This window comes from Oncorhynchus masou, chromosome 3 (genome assembly GCF_036934945.1).
Source record: "Oncorhynchus masou masou isolate Uvic2021 chromosome 3, UVic_Omas_1.1, whole genome shotgun sequence".
Lineage (NCBI taxonomy): Eukaryota > Metazoa > Chordata > Actinopteri > Salmoniformes > Salmonidae > Oncorhynchus > Oncorhynchus masou.
Window position 1 is genome coordinate 24,550,012 of NC_088214.1, and position 18,631 is coordinate 24,568,642.

General features: G+C 41.6%; 1 protein-coding gene across 1 annotated transcript in view; it reads right to left on the bottom strand.

Moving 5' to 3' along the window:
- Positions 1-18,631, bottom strand: part of LOC135513193 (laminin subunit alpha-3-like) — a 113,732-nt gene that overhangs the window by 54,584 nt on the left and 40,517 nt on the right. The window contains 7 exon segments of the mRNA XM_064935993.1: positions 823-922; positions 1,555-1,613; positions 4,027-4,167; positions 4,363-4,497; positions 5,542-5,589; positions 5,871-5,921; positions 8,159-8,290. Of these exon segments, the coding sequence (XP_064792065.1) occupies positions 823-922; positions 1,555-1,613; positions 4,027-4,167; positions 4,363-4,497; positions 5,542-5,589; positions 5,871-5,921; positions 8,159-8,290 (666 nt within the window).

Consider the following 18,631-nt stretch of genomic DNA (forward strand, 5'->3'; position numbering starts at 1 on the left):
GACGTTCTGGAGTGCTCACAGGCAACAACACAAAAACAAGATCCCACAATACACAGTGGGGAAATGGCTGCCTAAATATGATCCCCAATCAGAGACAACGATAAACAGCTGGTTCTGATTGGGAACCATACCAGGCCAACATAGAAATAAAACAACCTAGATTACCCACCCTAGTCACACCCCGACCTAACAAAAATAGAGAATAAAAAGGCTCTCTATGGTCAGGGCGTGACAGGTTTGTGGTTGTGCAGCCGGATGGACGTACGGCTAAATTCTCTGAAATGACGATGGAAGCGGCTTAAAGTAAAGACATTAACATTAAATTCTCTAAAATGATGTTGGAAGCGGTTTATGGTAAGGAAATCAACATTCAATTCTCTGGCAACAGCTCTGGTGGACATCCCTGCAATATGCATGCCAATTGCACACTTCCTCAAAACTGTGGCATTGTGTTGTGTGACAAAACTGCACATTTTAAAGTGGCCTTATATTGTCACCAGCACAAGTTGCACCTATGTAGTGATCATGCTGTTTAATCAGCTTCTTGATATGCCACACCTGTCAGGTGGATGGATTATCTTGGCAAAGGATGTAAACAAATTTGTGCATAAAATTGGAGAGAAGTAAGCTTTTTGTGTGTATGGAACATATCTGGGATCTTTAATTTCTACTCATGAAACACGTTCCGTTTATATTTTTGTTCAGTGTACATCAGGATGTCATGAAGGCTTCATTTTAAAATGAGTATCTGTTATGAGTGGAGCAGGACAGTATAGCTGCAGAGATACATTAGTCGAGTAAGATCATACTCAGGTCACCCACCTATACAGCCGCTGGGGTTCTCTGTTGCTAGGTTCCAGTAGAGCGGTTTACATGTATCACACAGGGTTCCATCCACATTGGGCAGGCAGCCACAGGAACCCTATATCAGGATGACACACACGTGCAGACAGACACATCCCAAAGATCATTTAGATATTTGATTTGGAATTTTAAGACCCCTTGAAGTGTCATAAAGAAAAAATGTTGTTTTTTTTAAAATAAAAAATGTTTTGGCCTTCCTGCTATCTCTAAGGAGACGGATTGGGGGAGTCCAGGAGGTGAATTACTGCCTCACACTACAGAAAGAGGAGATAGGTTCCTGCCCTATGGGCCCATCTGGCTTAGACAAGGCTTCGTACTTACAGCGTATTGCTTAAACAGTAGTAGATATGCTTTTTTTAAATGCGGAAACAAAACCCTACAACTAAGGTAAAATGTTTCAATAACCATTCACAATGGTAGTGATGTTTTCTTTCCAACAAAACATTTCACACAACGCAACCCCGCCACACCTCTTGAAATCCTGTGTTTCAGAAGCATTGCTGCATCTTTTTCCTCTGTAATATTTAAGGAAGTCGCTTTTTCTCTTGTAGGTCCTCCCATTACCTCAGCTAATAAAACTAGAAAGAATATAAAGAACGAAGAGGCTTACAGTGGGCCATGTTGGGGGAGGCAAAAAAAACTAAAAGTATTTCTCAGTCAGCCATGTTGTGGGAGGCATAGGTTACATACCGTTTGTGGATCTGCTGTGGTGACCTCTGACCCTGCTGGGTTACACTGGCTGATAGAGGCTGGAATAGAAGATGTAAAAACGTCTGTAAAAACTTCACGCAAATTGTTATTTTATGAAGAAGAAAGACAGCTGTGCTCCACGGAATACATTTACAGAACAGTACTTTGTTGGCAAGGTCACACCAGGGGTGACTGAAGTAACCTATATCACACGGCTGGATACGAAAACTATCTCTGAGATTATCAATTTTACACCTTGTATAAATCACATTGAGAAACGTTTGCCTAATATTTGGTCAAACACCGTGAAACATAACCATTGAACCATCTCCCGTGAGGGATAGCATATCTTAAGACCAGCTCTACCTCCACTTCACAAAGATGGTTTAGGTTACAGGTAGTCAATGGAATTGTTTAGAGAACAGAGCCTGTGGTCTTTTTAAAATTTTATTGAACCTTTATTTAACTAGGCAAGTCAGTAAATAACAAATTCTTATTTACAATGACGGCCTACCCTGGCCAAACCCTAACCCGGATGATAATGAGCCAATTGTGCGCCGCCCTATAGGATTCCCAATCACAGCCGGTTGTGATGCAGCCTGGAATCAAACCAGGGTCTGTAGTGACTCCTCTAGCACTGAGATGCAGTGCCTTAGATCGCTGAGCCACTTGGGAGCGAGTCTTGTGGTAACACATCTAGTTTCTACCAAATACAGGGGGGTCCGGAATTATTGGATCCCTTGATAAAGATGAGCAAAAACACTATTTAAAATAAATACAAATACTGAGCTTTATTGTATGTAAAACTTGTTTGGTATTATATTCTTCTATACTAATACAATTTCTCTGAGAAAGAGATTTTGTTTAACAAGTAATACAAATCTCAAAAAGATGGGGGTAAAAAATATTGGGTCCTGCCTTTATAAATAATCTTTTCAGATTCTTGTTATCCTTCATCTGCACTTATGGGCTGCCCTCTTCAATTCAAACCACAGGTTTTCAATGATTCTGTGGTCAATTAACTATTTCTTTGTGGATTTGGTGTGTGCTTAGGGTATTGTCTTGCTGAAAGATCCACTTGTGGCCAAGTTTCAGTCCTGGCAGAGGCAACCAGGTTTTAGGCTAAAACATCCTGGTAGTTAGTCAAATCCATGATGCCGTTGACCTTAACGGCCCCATAAAATCAACATTTTGCAATGGCCATCTCAGTCTTTATACTTCAAACCCATTGAAAAACAGTCCATAAGTGCAGACAAAGGATATGGAAAGATTCTGTATGGAGGAATGGTCTAAAAGATCCTCTAAGATCCCTCCCAGTGTGTTCTCCAAGGCTCAGTGCCATTATCCCCGCAAGGGGAGGGTACTGGAGTATTGAAAACAGGGGATCCACAGGGATACTGGACACTTATGGGCCAGTTGTGTCAAGTTGGCTGGATGTCCTTTGGGTAGTGGACCATTCTTAATACACACAGAAAAATGTTGAGTGTGATAAACCTGGCACCTACTACCATACTTCGTTCAAAGTCACTTAAATCTTTTGTCTTGCCCATTCACCCTCTGAATGGAACACATATACAATCCATGTCTCAATTGTCTCAAGGCTTAAAAATCCTTCTTTAACCTGTCTCCTCCCCTTCATCTACACTAATTGAAGTAGATTTAACAAGTGACATCAATAAGGGATCATAGCTTTCACCTGGATTCATCTGGTCAGTCTACGTCATGGAAAGACCTTGATTCAAGCAGGGGCTCCTAATGTTTTGTACACTGAGTCTATGTCCCCCTCTACTTCTATACTGTCTAAATAAACCCCCAAAATATGAAGGGAGTTTTTTTTTAAATGCAAAGAAAGAATCTAGCGAGGTATCCTGAACACCGTGGAAAGGGAAGGCCTGACACAGAACAACGATCACATTGCTGGCCCACCACCCCAGGGCGACACAATGGCCTGATACTGGGTTACACATGGGGTCATAGGAACCCTCCCCAGAAACCTGGCAGACTGGGGAGAGAGAGGCACAGAGAGAGGGACTGTGAGATGTGTCATGGGAGAATGAGATGACGTAGTGTCAAATCAAATGCCTCTAACAGCACAGATCATTGTAAATCTGCAATATGTATCTTTTAAAGACAGGAAAGCACTCATGTTTAAATGGATCAAGTCTATATGGGTCGGTTTTGCTTTCAGTGATTTGTTTTGTTCAGACAACTATGGGTAAATCATAAAAATAGAATGACTAGATAAGACAGATTGTATTTATGTGGGGTAAATCAACATGGGCTTTAAGGGTCATTGTGGGAGAATCTGTAGCTGCAGTGCTGAATAGGCTTCATTAAACCCTGTGAGACTACGCATCAGTTTTTCCATCAGCAGCAGCTAGGTCATGTAAAGGTTGATGTGGGCGAATCAGTGTCTGCAGTGCAATAGCCCTCCCGTGGGTGTGGCCAAAACAAAAGGGTGAAAACACGCACAGGCACAGTCTGGGTATCCATAGTAACTGGGGGCACACTGGTCACATTGCTGTCCCACGTAGTTGGCACGGCAATTGCACTGTCCGTTGGGCCCGCAGACTCTGTCAGTCGCACCTGCACCGTCACAACGACACACTGTCACTGTGAATATAAGTGGTGGGAAAGAGATTACTGTTTCTGTCTACTACAGGTTGAATTTTGTCAATAATGAAACAAAACAATTAATTAATCTTGTGGGGTCATATTTTGCTGTAAAATTTACTTCAAAGAGGTTTAGAGAATAAAAATTGTTGATCTATTTGTGCTGTGGTTTGGTGAGAGGGAACGGTTCCTCACTTTGGCAGTTAGGGAAGGTGTGGTGTCCTGGTTGACAGCGGTCACATTGCCGGCCTTCCACCCCTTCACGGCACACGCAGCGCCCTGACGCATCACACAGCTCCAGAACTGATCCACGTCGGTCACACAAACACTCTGAAAATAAATACAAAATAAAAATACATTGTTGACTGCAGACACACTATCTGAATGTAAATAAACACAGAAGACACATTTCATCACACAACACCAGAAAAGCTAGATTGAGGCTCAATATATAATGGGAAGCTCCACAGCCTTTCCCACGACATGTGCCATTAGCAATGGGCCTTTCTTTAACACAGTTTAAGATTAAATTCCTTCTTGTCAGGACACTGGATGAAAGTAAATTATTTTTGTCGCCCACATTCCCAGACAAACAATAAAAATTGGAGACTGAGACAGAGTAAAAGACATCCTTTATATCCTTGTTTCAAATAAAAACAAGCTATTTTTCTGATCTGGCATTTTCCCCCAAGTTGATCCCAGCAAGAGAGAAAACAAAGTCAACCGGAAATTTGGGAGGGGACCGTTCATAGATATTAATAGAATGTCTGTTTGTTTCTCCCTGAACCATCCCAGCTGACCCAGTGGCATCATGGGAAGAAGACATGCTGGCAACCATCAGGCAAGAAAGAGCACTTAACCTTCAGAACCCCATTAAAGAAAACATGCCGATATTCCAAAGTCAGGTTCTTTAAATCAGATGAGTACACAGTGCAGTTTGACACAAAGTAAACCCATTTGGATTGAGTGGTCCCCTAAAAGGTCTAGTAATCCTCTGTTTTATGACCTGCCCTGTCCATATATAACTCAAAGGCATGGCCCACAGAAAGAGTCTGAGAGGCAGTGCTCTCTACAAGCAGGACATCTCAAATAGAGAGAGAGTGGGAGGGAGAGAGAGAGAGAGAGAGGATGAGGGAGAGAGAGGATGAGAGGGGAGAGAAAGCAGAGAGAGAGAGAGGAGAGAAAGAGAGAGAGAGAGAGAGAGAGAGAGAGAGAGAGAGAGAGAGAGAGAGAGAGAGAAAAAAAACACAGACAAAGATTGATTCTCAGCCTCATTCCCTTAGAGGTGTCAGGAGCCCTACTGCCTTACAGGAGTCAGAGCTGAGGTGCTGTAAAAGCTGTTAGTATAGCGTAGGGTAGTCTAATCGCACTCACGTTGACAGCTGGGTGGTCCGAAATAACCAGCAGGGCAGGCAGTGGGCCCTGTGGATAGAGATGAAAGAAGGAGGGGGAAGGAGAGGGAGACACAGAGACAGTGAGAGAGAGGGGGGTTCAGGGAGGGAGAAAGAGAGAAAAAGAGGTGTAAAGAAGGCGATAAACTAAATCAGATAAACAAGATCATTATCAGCGTGATCAGACTAACATATAACGAGAAAAAATTGGTAGTTTATGTTTATGTGGTCATGTTTTGTCTTGTTATAAAAGGGTATGTTAGATGACATTACACTGTGGTTACATTATAGTATAATGTGTACAACACTTACCCACTATATGGCCGGCAGGAGATTTAGTGGTGGGCTGGTAGATTGGATATCCTGATTTAAAAGAAAAGCGTAAAATCTATTTCAACACCATGAATATCTACAGTGGTTTGTGTGCTGTGCTCTACCCCAGTAATCTTGTAATCTACTTGGTACGAGGAACAAGCTAAGAGCTAGTAGGAAAGAAATTGTATTGAGCACCCCATGAAAATGCAAAATACTGCAACATCATTTTAATCAGACTGATTCATAAGCTTTAAGACAAAGACAAAAAAAACAAATAGAGATATTGTTGATGATAGCAGCCCACCCCAAACAGAACCTGATTTAGTTACTACCAGGGAGTCTGTCTACTATTCATGTTTAGACTGCTCTTGGAGCACTCACAGCCTCCAAAAGATAAAATCCTGCTGTTAACAATCACATCCAGTAATAAATCTCTGTACTGTATTAATAAAATGCCAACCCAAATTCTTCATTCCACATTAAATCTTCTGTTTATATGACAAGGGAAAGCTAACCACCTGGGGTCGATTACTCACTCATTAGAATTTCTGTATAAAACCTCTGCATAAAAGTTGGCATGAAAGGTTTAGTTAATGATTTGTGTCTACCATAGCTAAATCAACGTGGTAATCAAGATATGTATACAGCCCCTTTTGTTTTTACTGTGGAAGGCATGATTAGACTATGGGGATGAGGAGGTTCGTTGTGGAATTTAGCCAGGACAACATCATGTTTCACTTTCTATGGGATTGGACTGTTCCAGAGAACATCAGTTAAACAGATTCCAGATTTACAATATCAGTAAACAGTGAGGAACAGAACGCATCTTCAAGATGACACTGTCCTTGTTAATACAGCAACTGTGGAAAGACATGAGAGTGGGCATGAAAGAAACATATATTAGTCAACTGTGTTTCTAATAAGGACTTGGTCATTTAAGAAAATAGACAAGCTACTTTGGGAGAGTAGATAAGACAGTACAGTAGAACTGCCAAACTCTCTCACAAACACATAGTGTGACACATGGTGATTGTAAGGGCTTGTCAATCATGGCTTTTGGTCGGACACCATGTGAAGCACGAGGAATGTTCTGAATACAGAGTTGAAACATGACCTTATGCATCATCACGCACTGACACAATGTCTAAAGGTCAATAATCAGAATAGGAGAAGAACAAACTCAACCGAAAGACATGCAGGGTGAGGCGTGTGTCTGTGTTGACGTGCTCAGGTGAAGGTACGACAGAATGAGGAGAGTGTGGTAAAAGATTTCATTTCTTCTGAGAATATGTTGTAGCAGTACTGCAGTCTTTGGATGAGTAGCCTTCACTGTAATTTGTATTCATGTATTTATTGTGCGTTTATAGATCTATGATCCTAAAATGTAAATTCATTATTACATGCAAATCCAGTTAATTGATATGTTCCAATCAACTCAAACTTTACCTTTGTGTGAATGTACAGTATTTCAACTCTGTCATCAGAACATTCCTCATGCTTCTCATGGTGTCAGACCAAAGTCCATGATTGACAAGCCCTTACTTAAAGGACGTCGCCACATAGAATGTAGAACGTTCCTTTAATTGTCAGTTGACTACTTGTGAGCCTTTCTAATTACACACCTGTGGCTTCCTGCTTCAAGTGCTCAGTTTCTTTAAAAATGGAGGATGATGTTCAGTGTGATGAGGACTGCTGGTTTTGCATGAAAGTTTTAATAAAAATAGCCTATCACCATCTCTGTCTCGTCAATGTGAGAGGGCGTCGGCCAGCTACCTCACACAGCTCCACAGAAAACATATCCTGCATACTTGTTTTTTTTTCTTTAGATCTGGGAATGTTGATCCAAAACATGAAATAATTCAACAAAAATTCTTACATGTTATATAGGAATGAGGTCAATTAGCCTTCTTCCGATCCCAACTCACAACATTCTGCTTGGGCTCCTACTGTATAGTAAAGCTTCCTCTGAGGTCAAAAGCAGGACTTCCTCAATTAAGAGCTTCTGAAGGAGTTTCCTTCCTCGCCCTGTGTTCAAATGTAAACCAAGCTAGGACAGGGCTATATTATACGCCTTCTTATTTGTTATTCATTCATACGTTTGTTCATTCTCCCACTGGTCATTCAAGTCATTCATTTGTTGTTCGTTGGTTAATTAGTTTGTCTGTCCCGCCAGCCATCCATTCATTCAGTCATTAATTTCCTCTGTGTACAACATATTTCCAATTCCAAATAATCGCTTTATACAAATAATTGGTACATCTTAGAAATGAGGAGAGTTTACGTACTGATGCACTGCGGGTAGCCATAGTAACCATCTGCACAGCGTTCACAGTTGTTTCCCGTGAATTCTGCCCGGCATCGGCAGCGTCCTGTCCCCATCTCACAAGCAGCAGTCGTCCTGGCATCACACCTGCAGGCTGTAGTCACACACACACACACAGTCATGAGAAAAGACTGCTCTTGCTGCTTGTGACATACAGTGCATTCGGAAAGTATTCATACCCCTTCGCTTTTTCCACATTTTATTACAATTCAGCCTTATTTTAAATTGATTTAAAAAACAATCTTATCAACCTACACACAATACCCCATAATGACAAAACAAAAACAGGTTTAGACATTTTTTTAAATGTATAACAATTTTTAAACTGAAATATCACATTTACATATGTATTCGGACACTTTACTCAGTACTTTGTTGAAGCACCTTTGCCAGTGATTACAAACTTGAGTTTTCTTGGTAAGACGCTAAAAGCTTGGCACACCTGTATTTGGGGAGTTTCTCCCATTCTTCTCTGCAGATCCTCAGAAGCTCTGTCAGCTTGGAAGGGGAGCATCACTACACAGCTATTTTCAGGTCTCTCCGGAGATGTTAGATTGGGTTCAAGTCCAGGATCTGGCTGGGCCACTCAAGAACATTCAGAGACTTGTCCCGAAGCCACTACTGCGTTGTCTTGGTTGTGTCCCTAGGGCCGTTGTCCTGTTGGAAGGTGAACCTTCACTCTAGTCTGAGGTCCTGAGCGCTCTGGAGCAGGTTTTCATGAAGGACCTCTCAGTACTTTGCTCCGTTCATCTTTCCCCTCAATCCTGACAAGTCTTCCAGTCCTTTCAGCAGAAAAACATCCCCACAGAATGATGGTACCACCACCATGCTTCACTGTAGGGATGGTGCCAGGTTTCCTCCAGACATGACTCTGGAATTCAGGCTGGAGATGGTTGTCCTGGAAGGTTCTCCCATCTTCACAACGGAACTCTGGAGCTCTGTCAGAGTGACCATCGGGTTCTTGGTCACCTCCCTGACCACGGCCCTTCTCCCCCGATTGCTCAGTTTGGCTGGGTGGCCAGCTCTAGACTCTTGGTGGTTCCAAACTTCTTCCATTTATGAATGATGAAGGCCACTATGTTCTTGGGGACCTTCAATGTGTTCTTGGGTACCCTTCCCCAGAGCTGTTACTCGACACAATCCTGTCTCGGAGCTCATTCCTTTGACCTCATGGCTTGGTTTTTGCTCTGACATGCACGAACAACCATGGGACCTTATATAGACAGGCGTGTGCCTTCCAAATCAATCAATTGAATTTACCACAGGTGGACTCCAATCAAGTTGTAGAAACATCTCAAAGATAATCAGGATGCACGTGATCTCAATTTCTAGTCTCAAAGCAAAGGGTCTAAATAATTATGTAAGAATCTGTTTTTTATTTTTTATACATTTGCAAAAATGTCCATAACCTGTTTTCGCTTTTTCATTATGGGGTATTGCGTGTAGATTAATGAGGAATAAGAATAAGGCTGTAACATAACAAAATGTGGAAAAGGGGAAGGAGTCTGTATACGACAACAATCAAAGAAAATTATGATGGAGCGAACAAGCTTTCACAGTCTGTGTTTTCCCAAGAAAACACCTTCCACTGTTGAGCTCACTTAAGGGCTTAGAAGCATTTCCTATACATGCGATGCATTAGTTTCTCATCCAGACTGGCATCAGAATGGAAATTAAATGAACATACTATGTGGGCATAAACAGCACAGTGACGTCAAGATTGTGTTTTATCAATCTCCTGCTAAATTGTCTCTCAGTCAGATTATATGTGACACACCCACAAATATGTATGGTCACAGTTTTGTGTTATTTTCATTTTCTTTGCACCTTATTTTTTAAACTAAATATTCTGTTTAAGAATATACAGTTGAAGTTTACATACACAATTGCCAAATACATTTAAACTCTGTTTTTCACAATTCCTGACATTTAATCCAAGTAACAATTCACTGTCTAAGGTCAGTTAGGATCACCACTTTATTTTACGAATGTGAAATGTCAGAATAATAGTAGAGAGAATTATTTATTTCAGCTTTTATTTATTTCATCACATTCTCAGTGGGTCAGAAGTTTACATATACTCAATTAGTATTTGGTAGCATTGCCTTTAAATAGTTTAATTTGGGTAAAACATTTTGGGTAGCCTTCCAAAAGCTTCCCACAATAAGTTGGGTGATTTTTGGCCCATTCCTCCTGACAGAGCTGGTGTAACTGAGTCTGGTTTGTGGGCCTCCTTGCTCGCACACGCATTTTCAGTTCTGCCCACACATTTTCGATAGGATTGAGGTCAGGTCTTTGTGATGGCCACTCCAATACCTTGTCTTTGTTGTCCTTAAGCCATTTTGCCACAACTTCAGAAGTATGCTTGGGGTCATTGTCCATTTGGAAGACCCATATGCGACAAAGCTTTAACTTCCTGACTGATGTCTTGAGATGTTGCTTCAATATAGCCACATAATTTTCCTTCTCATGATGCCATCTATTTTGTGAAGTGCACCATTCCCCCTGCAGCAAAGCAACCCCACAACATGATGCTGCCACCCCCATGCTTCACGGTTGGGATGGTGTTCTTCAGCTTGCAAGCGTGTCCCTTTTTCCTCCAAACACAACGATGGTCATTATGGTCAAAGTTCCATTTTTCTTTCATCAGACCAGAGGACATTTCTCCAAAAAAGTACGATCTTTGTCCGCATGTGCAGTTGCAAACCATAGTCTGGCTTATTTATGGCGGTTTTGGAGCAGTGGCTTCTTCCTTGCTGAGCGGCCTTTCAGGTTATGTTGATATAGGACTTGTTTTACCTTGGATGTAGATACAGTGCCTTGCGAAAGTATTCGGCCCCCTTGAACTTTGCGACCTTTTGCCACATTTCAGGCTTCAAACATAAAGATATAAAACTGTATTTTTTTGTGAAGAATCAACAACAAGTGGGACACAATCATGAAGTGGAATGACATTTATTGGATATTTCAAACTTTTTTAACAAATCAAAAACTGAAAAATTGGGCGTGCAAAATTATTCAGCCCCTTTACTTTCAGTGCATTAAACTCTCTCCAGAAGTTCAGTGAGGATCTCTGAATGATCCAATGTTGACCTAAATGACTAGTGATGATAAATACAATCCACCTGTGTGTAATCAAGTCTCCGTATAAATGCACCTGCACTGTGATAGTCTCAGAGGTCCGTTAAAAGCGCAGAGAGCATCATGAAGAACAGGGAACACACCAGGCAGGTCCGAGATACTGTTGTGAAGAAGTTTAAAGCTGGATTTGGATACAAAAAGATTTCCCAAGCTTTAAACATCCCAAGAAGCACTGTGCAAGCGATAATATTGAAATGGAAGGAGTATCAGACCACTGCAAATCTACCAAGACCTGGCCGTCCCTCTAAACTTTCAGCTCATACAAGGAGAAGACTGATCAGAGATGCAGCCAAGAGGCCCATGATCACTCTGGATGAACTGCAGAGATCTACAGCTGAGGTGGGAGACTCTGTCCATAGGACAAAGATCAGTCGTATATTGCACAAATCTGGCCTTTATGGAAGAGTGGCAAGAAGAAAGCCATTTCTTAAAGATATCCATAAAATGTGTTGTTTAAAGTTGGCCACAAGCCACCTGGGAGACACACCAAACATGTGGAAGAAGGTGCTCTGGTCAGATGAAACCAAAATTGAACTTTTTGGCAACAATGCAAAACGTTATGTTTGGCGTAAAAGCAACACAGCTCATCACCCTGAACACACCATACCCACTGTCAAACATGGTGGTGGCAGCATCATGGTTTGGGCCTGCTTTTCTTCAGCAGGGACAGGGAAGATGGTTAAAATTGATGGGAAGATGGATGGAGCCAAATACAGGACCATTCTGGAAGAAAACCTGATGGAGTCTGCAAAAGACCTGAGACTGGGACGGAGATTTGTCTTCCAACAAGACAATGATCCAAAACATAAAGCAAAATCTACAATGGAATGGTTCAAAAATAAACATATCCAGGTGTTAGAATGGCCAAGTCAAAGTCCAGACCTAAATCCAATCGATAATCTGTGGAAAGAACTAAAAACTGCTGTTCACAAATGCTCTCCATCCAACCTCACTGAGTTCGAGCTGTTTTGCAAGGAGGAATGGGAAAAAATTTCAGTCTCTCAATGTGCAAAACTGATAGAGACATACCCCAAGCGACTTACAGCTGTAATCGCAGCAAAAGGTGGCGCTACAAAGTATTAACTTAAGGAGGCTGAATAATTTTGCACACCCAATTTTTCAGTTTTTGATTTGTTAAAAAAGTTTGAAATATCCAATAAATGTCGTTCCACTTCATGATTGTGTCCCACTTGTTGTTGATTCATCACAAAAAAATACAGTTTTATATCTTTGTTTGAAGCCTGAAATGTGGCAAAAGGTCGCAAAGTTCAAGGGGGCCGAAAACTTTCGCAAGACACTGTACTTTTGTACCTGTTTCCTACAGCATCTTCACAAGGTCCTTTGCTGTTGTTCTGGGATTGATTTGCACTTTTCGCACCAAAGTACGTTCATCTCTAGGAGATAGAACGTGTCTCCTTCCTGAGCGGTATGATGGCTGCTTGGTCCCATGGTGTTTATACTTGCGTACTATTGTTTGTACAGATGAACGTGGTACCTTCAGGCGTTTGGAAATTGCTCCCAAGGATGAACCAGACTTGTGGATGTCTACAATGGTTTTTCTGAGGTCTTGGCTGATTTCTTTTGATTTTCCCATGATGTCAAGCAAAGAGGCACTGAGTTTGAAGGTAGGCCTTGAAATACATCCACAGGTACAACTCCAATTGACTCAAATGATGTCAATTAACCAGAAGCTTCTAAAGCCATGACATAATTTTCTGGAATTTTCCAAGCTGTTTAAAGGCATAGTCAACTTAGTGTATGTAAACCTCTGACCCACTGGAATTGTGATACAGTGAATTATAAGTGAAATAATCTGTCTGTAAACAATTGTTGGAAAAATTACTTGTGTCATGCACAAAGTAGATGTTCTAACCAACTTGCCAAAACTATAGCTTGTTAACAAGAAATTTGTGGAGTGGTTGAAAAACTAGTTTTAATGACTAAGTGTATGTAAAATTCCGACTTCAACTGTGTCTCAAATGGACCGTCATTATGGTTTGGAAGAGGCCGCTATCTTAGTCAACCAGTGTTCAAATTATTGATTGACAAATTATAAGTGTTTCGCTTGTTCACATAAACATTGTCACGCCCTGACCTTAGAGAGACGTTTTATTTCTCTATTTGGTTAGGTCAGAGTGTGATGTGGGGTGGGCATTATATGTTTTGTTTTCTATGTTTCTTTATTTCTATGTTTTGGCCGGGTATGGTTCTCAATCAGGAACAGCTGTCTATCGTTGTCTCTGATTGGGAATCATACATAGGTAGCCCTTTTTCCCTCCTTCAGTGTGGGTAGTTGACTTGTGTTAGTGGCATTTAGCCCTTGTAAGCTTCATGGTTGTTTATCTGGTTTCTTGTTTTGTTGGCGTCATTCCATAATAAAGGAAAATGTACGCTCACCACACTGCACTTTGGTCCACTTATTCCTTCCAGGAAGACGGCTGTGACTGTCACGCCCTGACTGTAGATTGCTTTGTATGTTTCTATTTTTAGTTTGGTCAGGGTGTGATGTGGGTATTCTTTCTTTGTCTATGTGTTTGGCCTGGTATGGTTCTCAGTCAGAGGCAGCTGTCTATCCTTGTCTCTGATTGAGAGCCATATTTAGGTAGCCTGTTTTCCCATTTTGAGTTGTGGGTGATTGTTTTCTGTCTCTGTGTCTGCACCAGACAGAACTGTTTCGTTTTCATTCGTTCTCTTGTTATTTTGTTTTTGTGTTCAGTTTTAATAAATATTAACATGGACACGGACCACGTTGCATATTGGTCCAATCCTTCCTACTCCTCCTCAGAAGAGGAGGAAAATCATTACAGTGACAAACATAGACAAGAGCAATTTGTTTTGTAGTTAGTCATAATTCAGCCAGAAAATTAAATTGCCTTCCATGCATTCTGTTCTATATAATAATTGCCTTTTTCCTACATGAAGCCCACACAGGTTCTTCTTACTTGAATGAACAAAAAATATGTATCCTGACAAATACTAAATGACCTTTACTTTACACATGACCTCTATTCTCTAACAAGGTCCGTAGGGCTTTTTCCAAGAGATGGTTTCTGCTGTGCTGGTGCAGCCACATCCTGCTTCTGTCATTTGTCACACAATAGGGGTGGTTTGCTAGGATAATCTATGGCCCTATTCCTACTTTATAGTGAACTAATTCTCACCTTTTTAGATGAACAAAGATACAGTTTAGGCTATTAAAAATATATGTTTAGTTTAATTGTTTCATGTTTTTCAGTTGTTCAAATGGATTACCTGGTAAACCAATTCTCTTGATTTCTAGAATAATCTCAAAATGCTGTATTGCTTTAGTAAAGCCTGCTGTAACTCTAGGGATGCATCTATCATCATGAGTTAACCCTGTTGACCTCTGTTGTGCTTTCAAGGGATCACAAGCCACGTGTCAACCTGTTACTGTCATTAATTTACTATTATTAGTTGGGCTACTACAGCTGTACATGGATTACTACAGTAAATGGGTTACCTTACACTCCAGTACCACCTTCATTTGCCTGTTGTATGTTCCCTTCAAAATTATGATGGATCTGCATTTCAAATGGTCAAAGGCTAGTGTTTACAATCTCAAATTGAAGCATCATTGTTTTCCTTGAAATTGGTTGAATATGAGAACATTATACTAAAACGTAAGATTCATATGAATGTCTTCTCATCTGAGGTTTTAGATAAAGAGGAGGGCTAACACGGTGACTCTGGGAACACAGTTTTACTGTAGGACTTGTTACTTCACTACAGAATAACCCAGGCCGCTCCCTCTCCCCCTCCCTCCATCCCCCCTTTCATCCTGATGCAAAATTTAACAGAGATGGAGAGATGGAGTAGGAAAGACTTGAGGACAGAAACTTCAAGTTTAAAATAGGAGGGCTGTATTTGTTCTTTGGGTTCTAGACTTGTAAAAAGGGATGCGAATGGAGAAGAAGCTCGTGGATGAGGCTCCTACCCATTTGTTCATTTTTCCAAATTTGTATTCCACTCTCTTACATATCATATTTGATTGATGAGTTCGTAAGTTAACTTTTTGATTAAAATGTCACACGACCTGAGGAGCAGAAGACCTGTAACTAACGTTTCAACTGCGATGGCAAATGTGAATGGTAATGGGGCCGATTCCAGTCCAACTGTTACAGAGCCTCATGTGATCACACTCCCCAGAGATCTTCAGAACCTCCGTACGGTTCTGGTCTCGGAAATTACAGCTACCATTGCCACTCAGCTCAAAACTGCCATCGACGCTGCTCTGGCCCACTTCTCCGCCGTCCTAGATGTTGTCCGAGCCGCTGCGGATGAACAAGGCCGCCAATCAAAAGAAATCAGCCAAGACCTCCACAAGTCTGGTTCATCCTTGGGAGCAATTTCCAAACGCCTGAAGGTACCACGTTCATCTGTACAAACAATAGTATGCAAGTATAAACACCATTGGACCACGCAGCTGCCATACCGCTCTGGAAGGAGACGTGTTCTGTCTCCTAGACATGAACGTACTTTGGTGTGAAAAGTGCAAATCAATCCCAGAACAACAGCATAGGACCTTGTGAAGATGCTAGAGGAAATGGGTTCAAAAGTATATATCCACAGTAAAACGAGTCATATATCAACATAACCTGAAAGTCCGCTCAGCAAGGAAGAAGCCACTGCTCCAAAACCGTTTGCAACTGCACATGGGGACAAAGATCGTACTTTTTGGAGAAATGTCCTCTGGTCTGATGAAACAAAAATTTAACTATTTGGCCATAATGACCATAGTTATGTTGTGACGTAAAAGGGGGAGGCTTGCAAGCCGAAGAATGCCATCCCAACTGTGAAGCACGGGGGAAGCAGCATCATGTTGTGAGGGTGCTTTTGCTGCAGGAGGGAATGGTGCACTTCACAAACTAGATGGCATCATGAGGGAGGAAAATTATGTGGATACATTGAAGCAACATCTCAAGACATCAGTCAGGAAGTTAAAGCTTGGTCGCAAATGAACAATGACCCAAGCATACTTCCAAAGTTGTGGCGAAATGGCTTAAGGACAACAAAGTCAAGTTATTAGAGTGGTCATCACAAAGCCCTGACCGCAATCCTATCGAAAATATGTGGGCGGAACTGAAAATCTGTGTGCGAGCAAAGAGGGCTACAAACCTGACTCAGTTACACCAGCTCTGTCAGGAGGAATGGGCCAAATTTCACCCAACTTACTGTGGGAAGCTTGTGGAAGGCTACCCAAAATGTTTTACCCAAGTTAAACAATTTATAGGTAATGCTAGCAAATACTAATTGAGTGTACGTAAACTTCTGACCCACTGGGAATGTGATGAAATAATAAATAATTCTCTCTACTATTATTCTGACATTTCACATTCTTAAAATAAAGTGGTGATCCTAACTGGCTTAAGACAGGGAATTTTTACTCGGACTAAATGTCAGGAATTGTGAAAAACTGAGTTTAAATGTATTTGACTAAGGTGTATGTAAACTTCCGACTTCAACTGTACATATGTCACTCCCTTTGGTTTCTTCCCCAGTCATCATTGTTCCTGTATCTGTCATGTCGGTACGCTCTTTGTGTTTCTTGTTTTGTTTATTTATTAAATGTATTCACTCCCTGAACTTGCTTCCCGACTCTCAGCGTTCATCGTTACAGAATGACGACTCAACAAATGGAAACATCAGGGACTGTTTTTTGTTTTGTTTTGGTGTTGAGGGTGATGTCGGGTCCGGGTGTTGGACCCAGTGCTACCTGGGAGGCCTCTGCCGGTTTGTAGGCTCCCATGTCTCAGCGGGTTCGATAGGCTCCCATGCCGAAGCTGGGTGAACAGATTCCTGTGCCTCAGCCAGTTTATCAGGTTCACTCCTCAGCCGGTTCGTCAGGTTTCTGCGCCTCAGCAGAGGAAACCAGTCCGCTCCGGATCCTCAGGATCGTCCCTGGGGTTGGCTTCTTGTGGCTGGAGCTGAACGTGCCGGAGTGGAGGTACTGTCACGTATGCTCTCTCTCCGGTGCTCTAGGTCGTGTGCTCTCTCTCCGGTGCTCTAGGTCGTCATGCTCCCGCGACTCAGCCAGTTCGGTAGGTTCCTGGTCCGCTCCTGATCCCCGGGATTATCATCATGGTCGGCGTCCTGCAGCTGAAGCCGCGCGTTGACCTAACTTACCATTTTGTGAATGCCTTTTCAAATATATTTCATGACTGGTGCTACGGAGCCTCTCCGCATTAGGATAGGAATGTTTTCTGTTTATATGCACCGATGCTGCGCTGTTTCTATTCGCTGGGGAGGGGAGGGGGAGTGACATTTTTGGTCCAATTTTTTATTTTTATTTATTTTTAATTTCCCTTTGCTTTTTTAATCAGTTTTCTCTTATCTTTGTAAATGCTTGGTCTGTTTTCACACCTTTTTCATTTAAATATTTTAGAAGGCTAATCTTATAAAGTTTTTTATCTTGGAATACCAAGGCAATGAACAATCCTGTCAAGAGGTCTAGGGTCTTCTCTCATTTGAAAAAGCTAAAAGCAGATGTGGTATTTTTACAAGAGACCCATTTACGCATTAAAGATCACTCAAGGCTGCAAAACTCCAGGTTTAGTCAGGTTTTCCATTCAGACTTTAACTCCAAAGCCAGAGGGGTTGCAATTTTGGTTAGTAAAAGAATACATTTCTTTACTACTAATGTTATTTCAGACAGTAATGGGAGATATGTAATCATAACTGGCACCATTTGGCACACACCCGTATTATTGGTCTATGTATATGCTCCTAATTTTGATGATGTAGAATTTGCCAATGGGTTGCTGAGGAAAATAATTTCTCTGAATACCCATCTTTTGATATTTGTCGGGGATCTGAATTGTGTTATTAGCCCGGCTTTAGACCGCTCCAACCCCAGAACTATGTCTCCCTCTGCTATGTCAAAGTCCTTCTCAGATTTTATGGTTCAGAATGGGTGTTGTAACGGGTTTCTTCCATCTCCTCCTCTGACGAAGAGGTGGAACAAGGATCGGACCAAAATGCAGCGTGGTTCATTAGATACATCTTTAATGATGAAGAACACGAACAATACAAAACAACAAACGTCGAAAACCGAAACAGCCCTGACTGGTGCAACAAACACAGAGACAGGAACAATCACCCACAAACACACAGTGAAACCCAGGCTACCTAAATATGGTTCCCAATCAGAGACAACGATAATCAACTGACTCTGATTGAGAACCGCCTCAGGTAGCCATAGACCAATCTGTACACCCCACACAACTCCAAGACGAAACACACTACAAATAAACCCATGTCACACCCTGGCCTGACT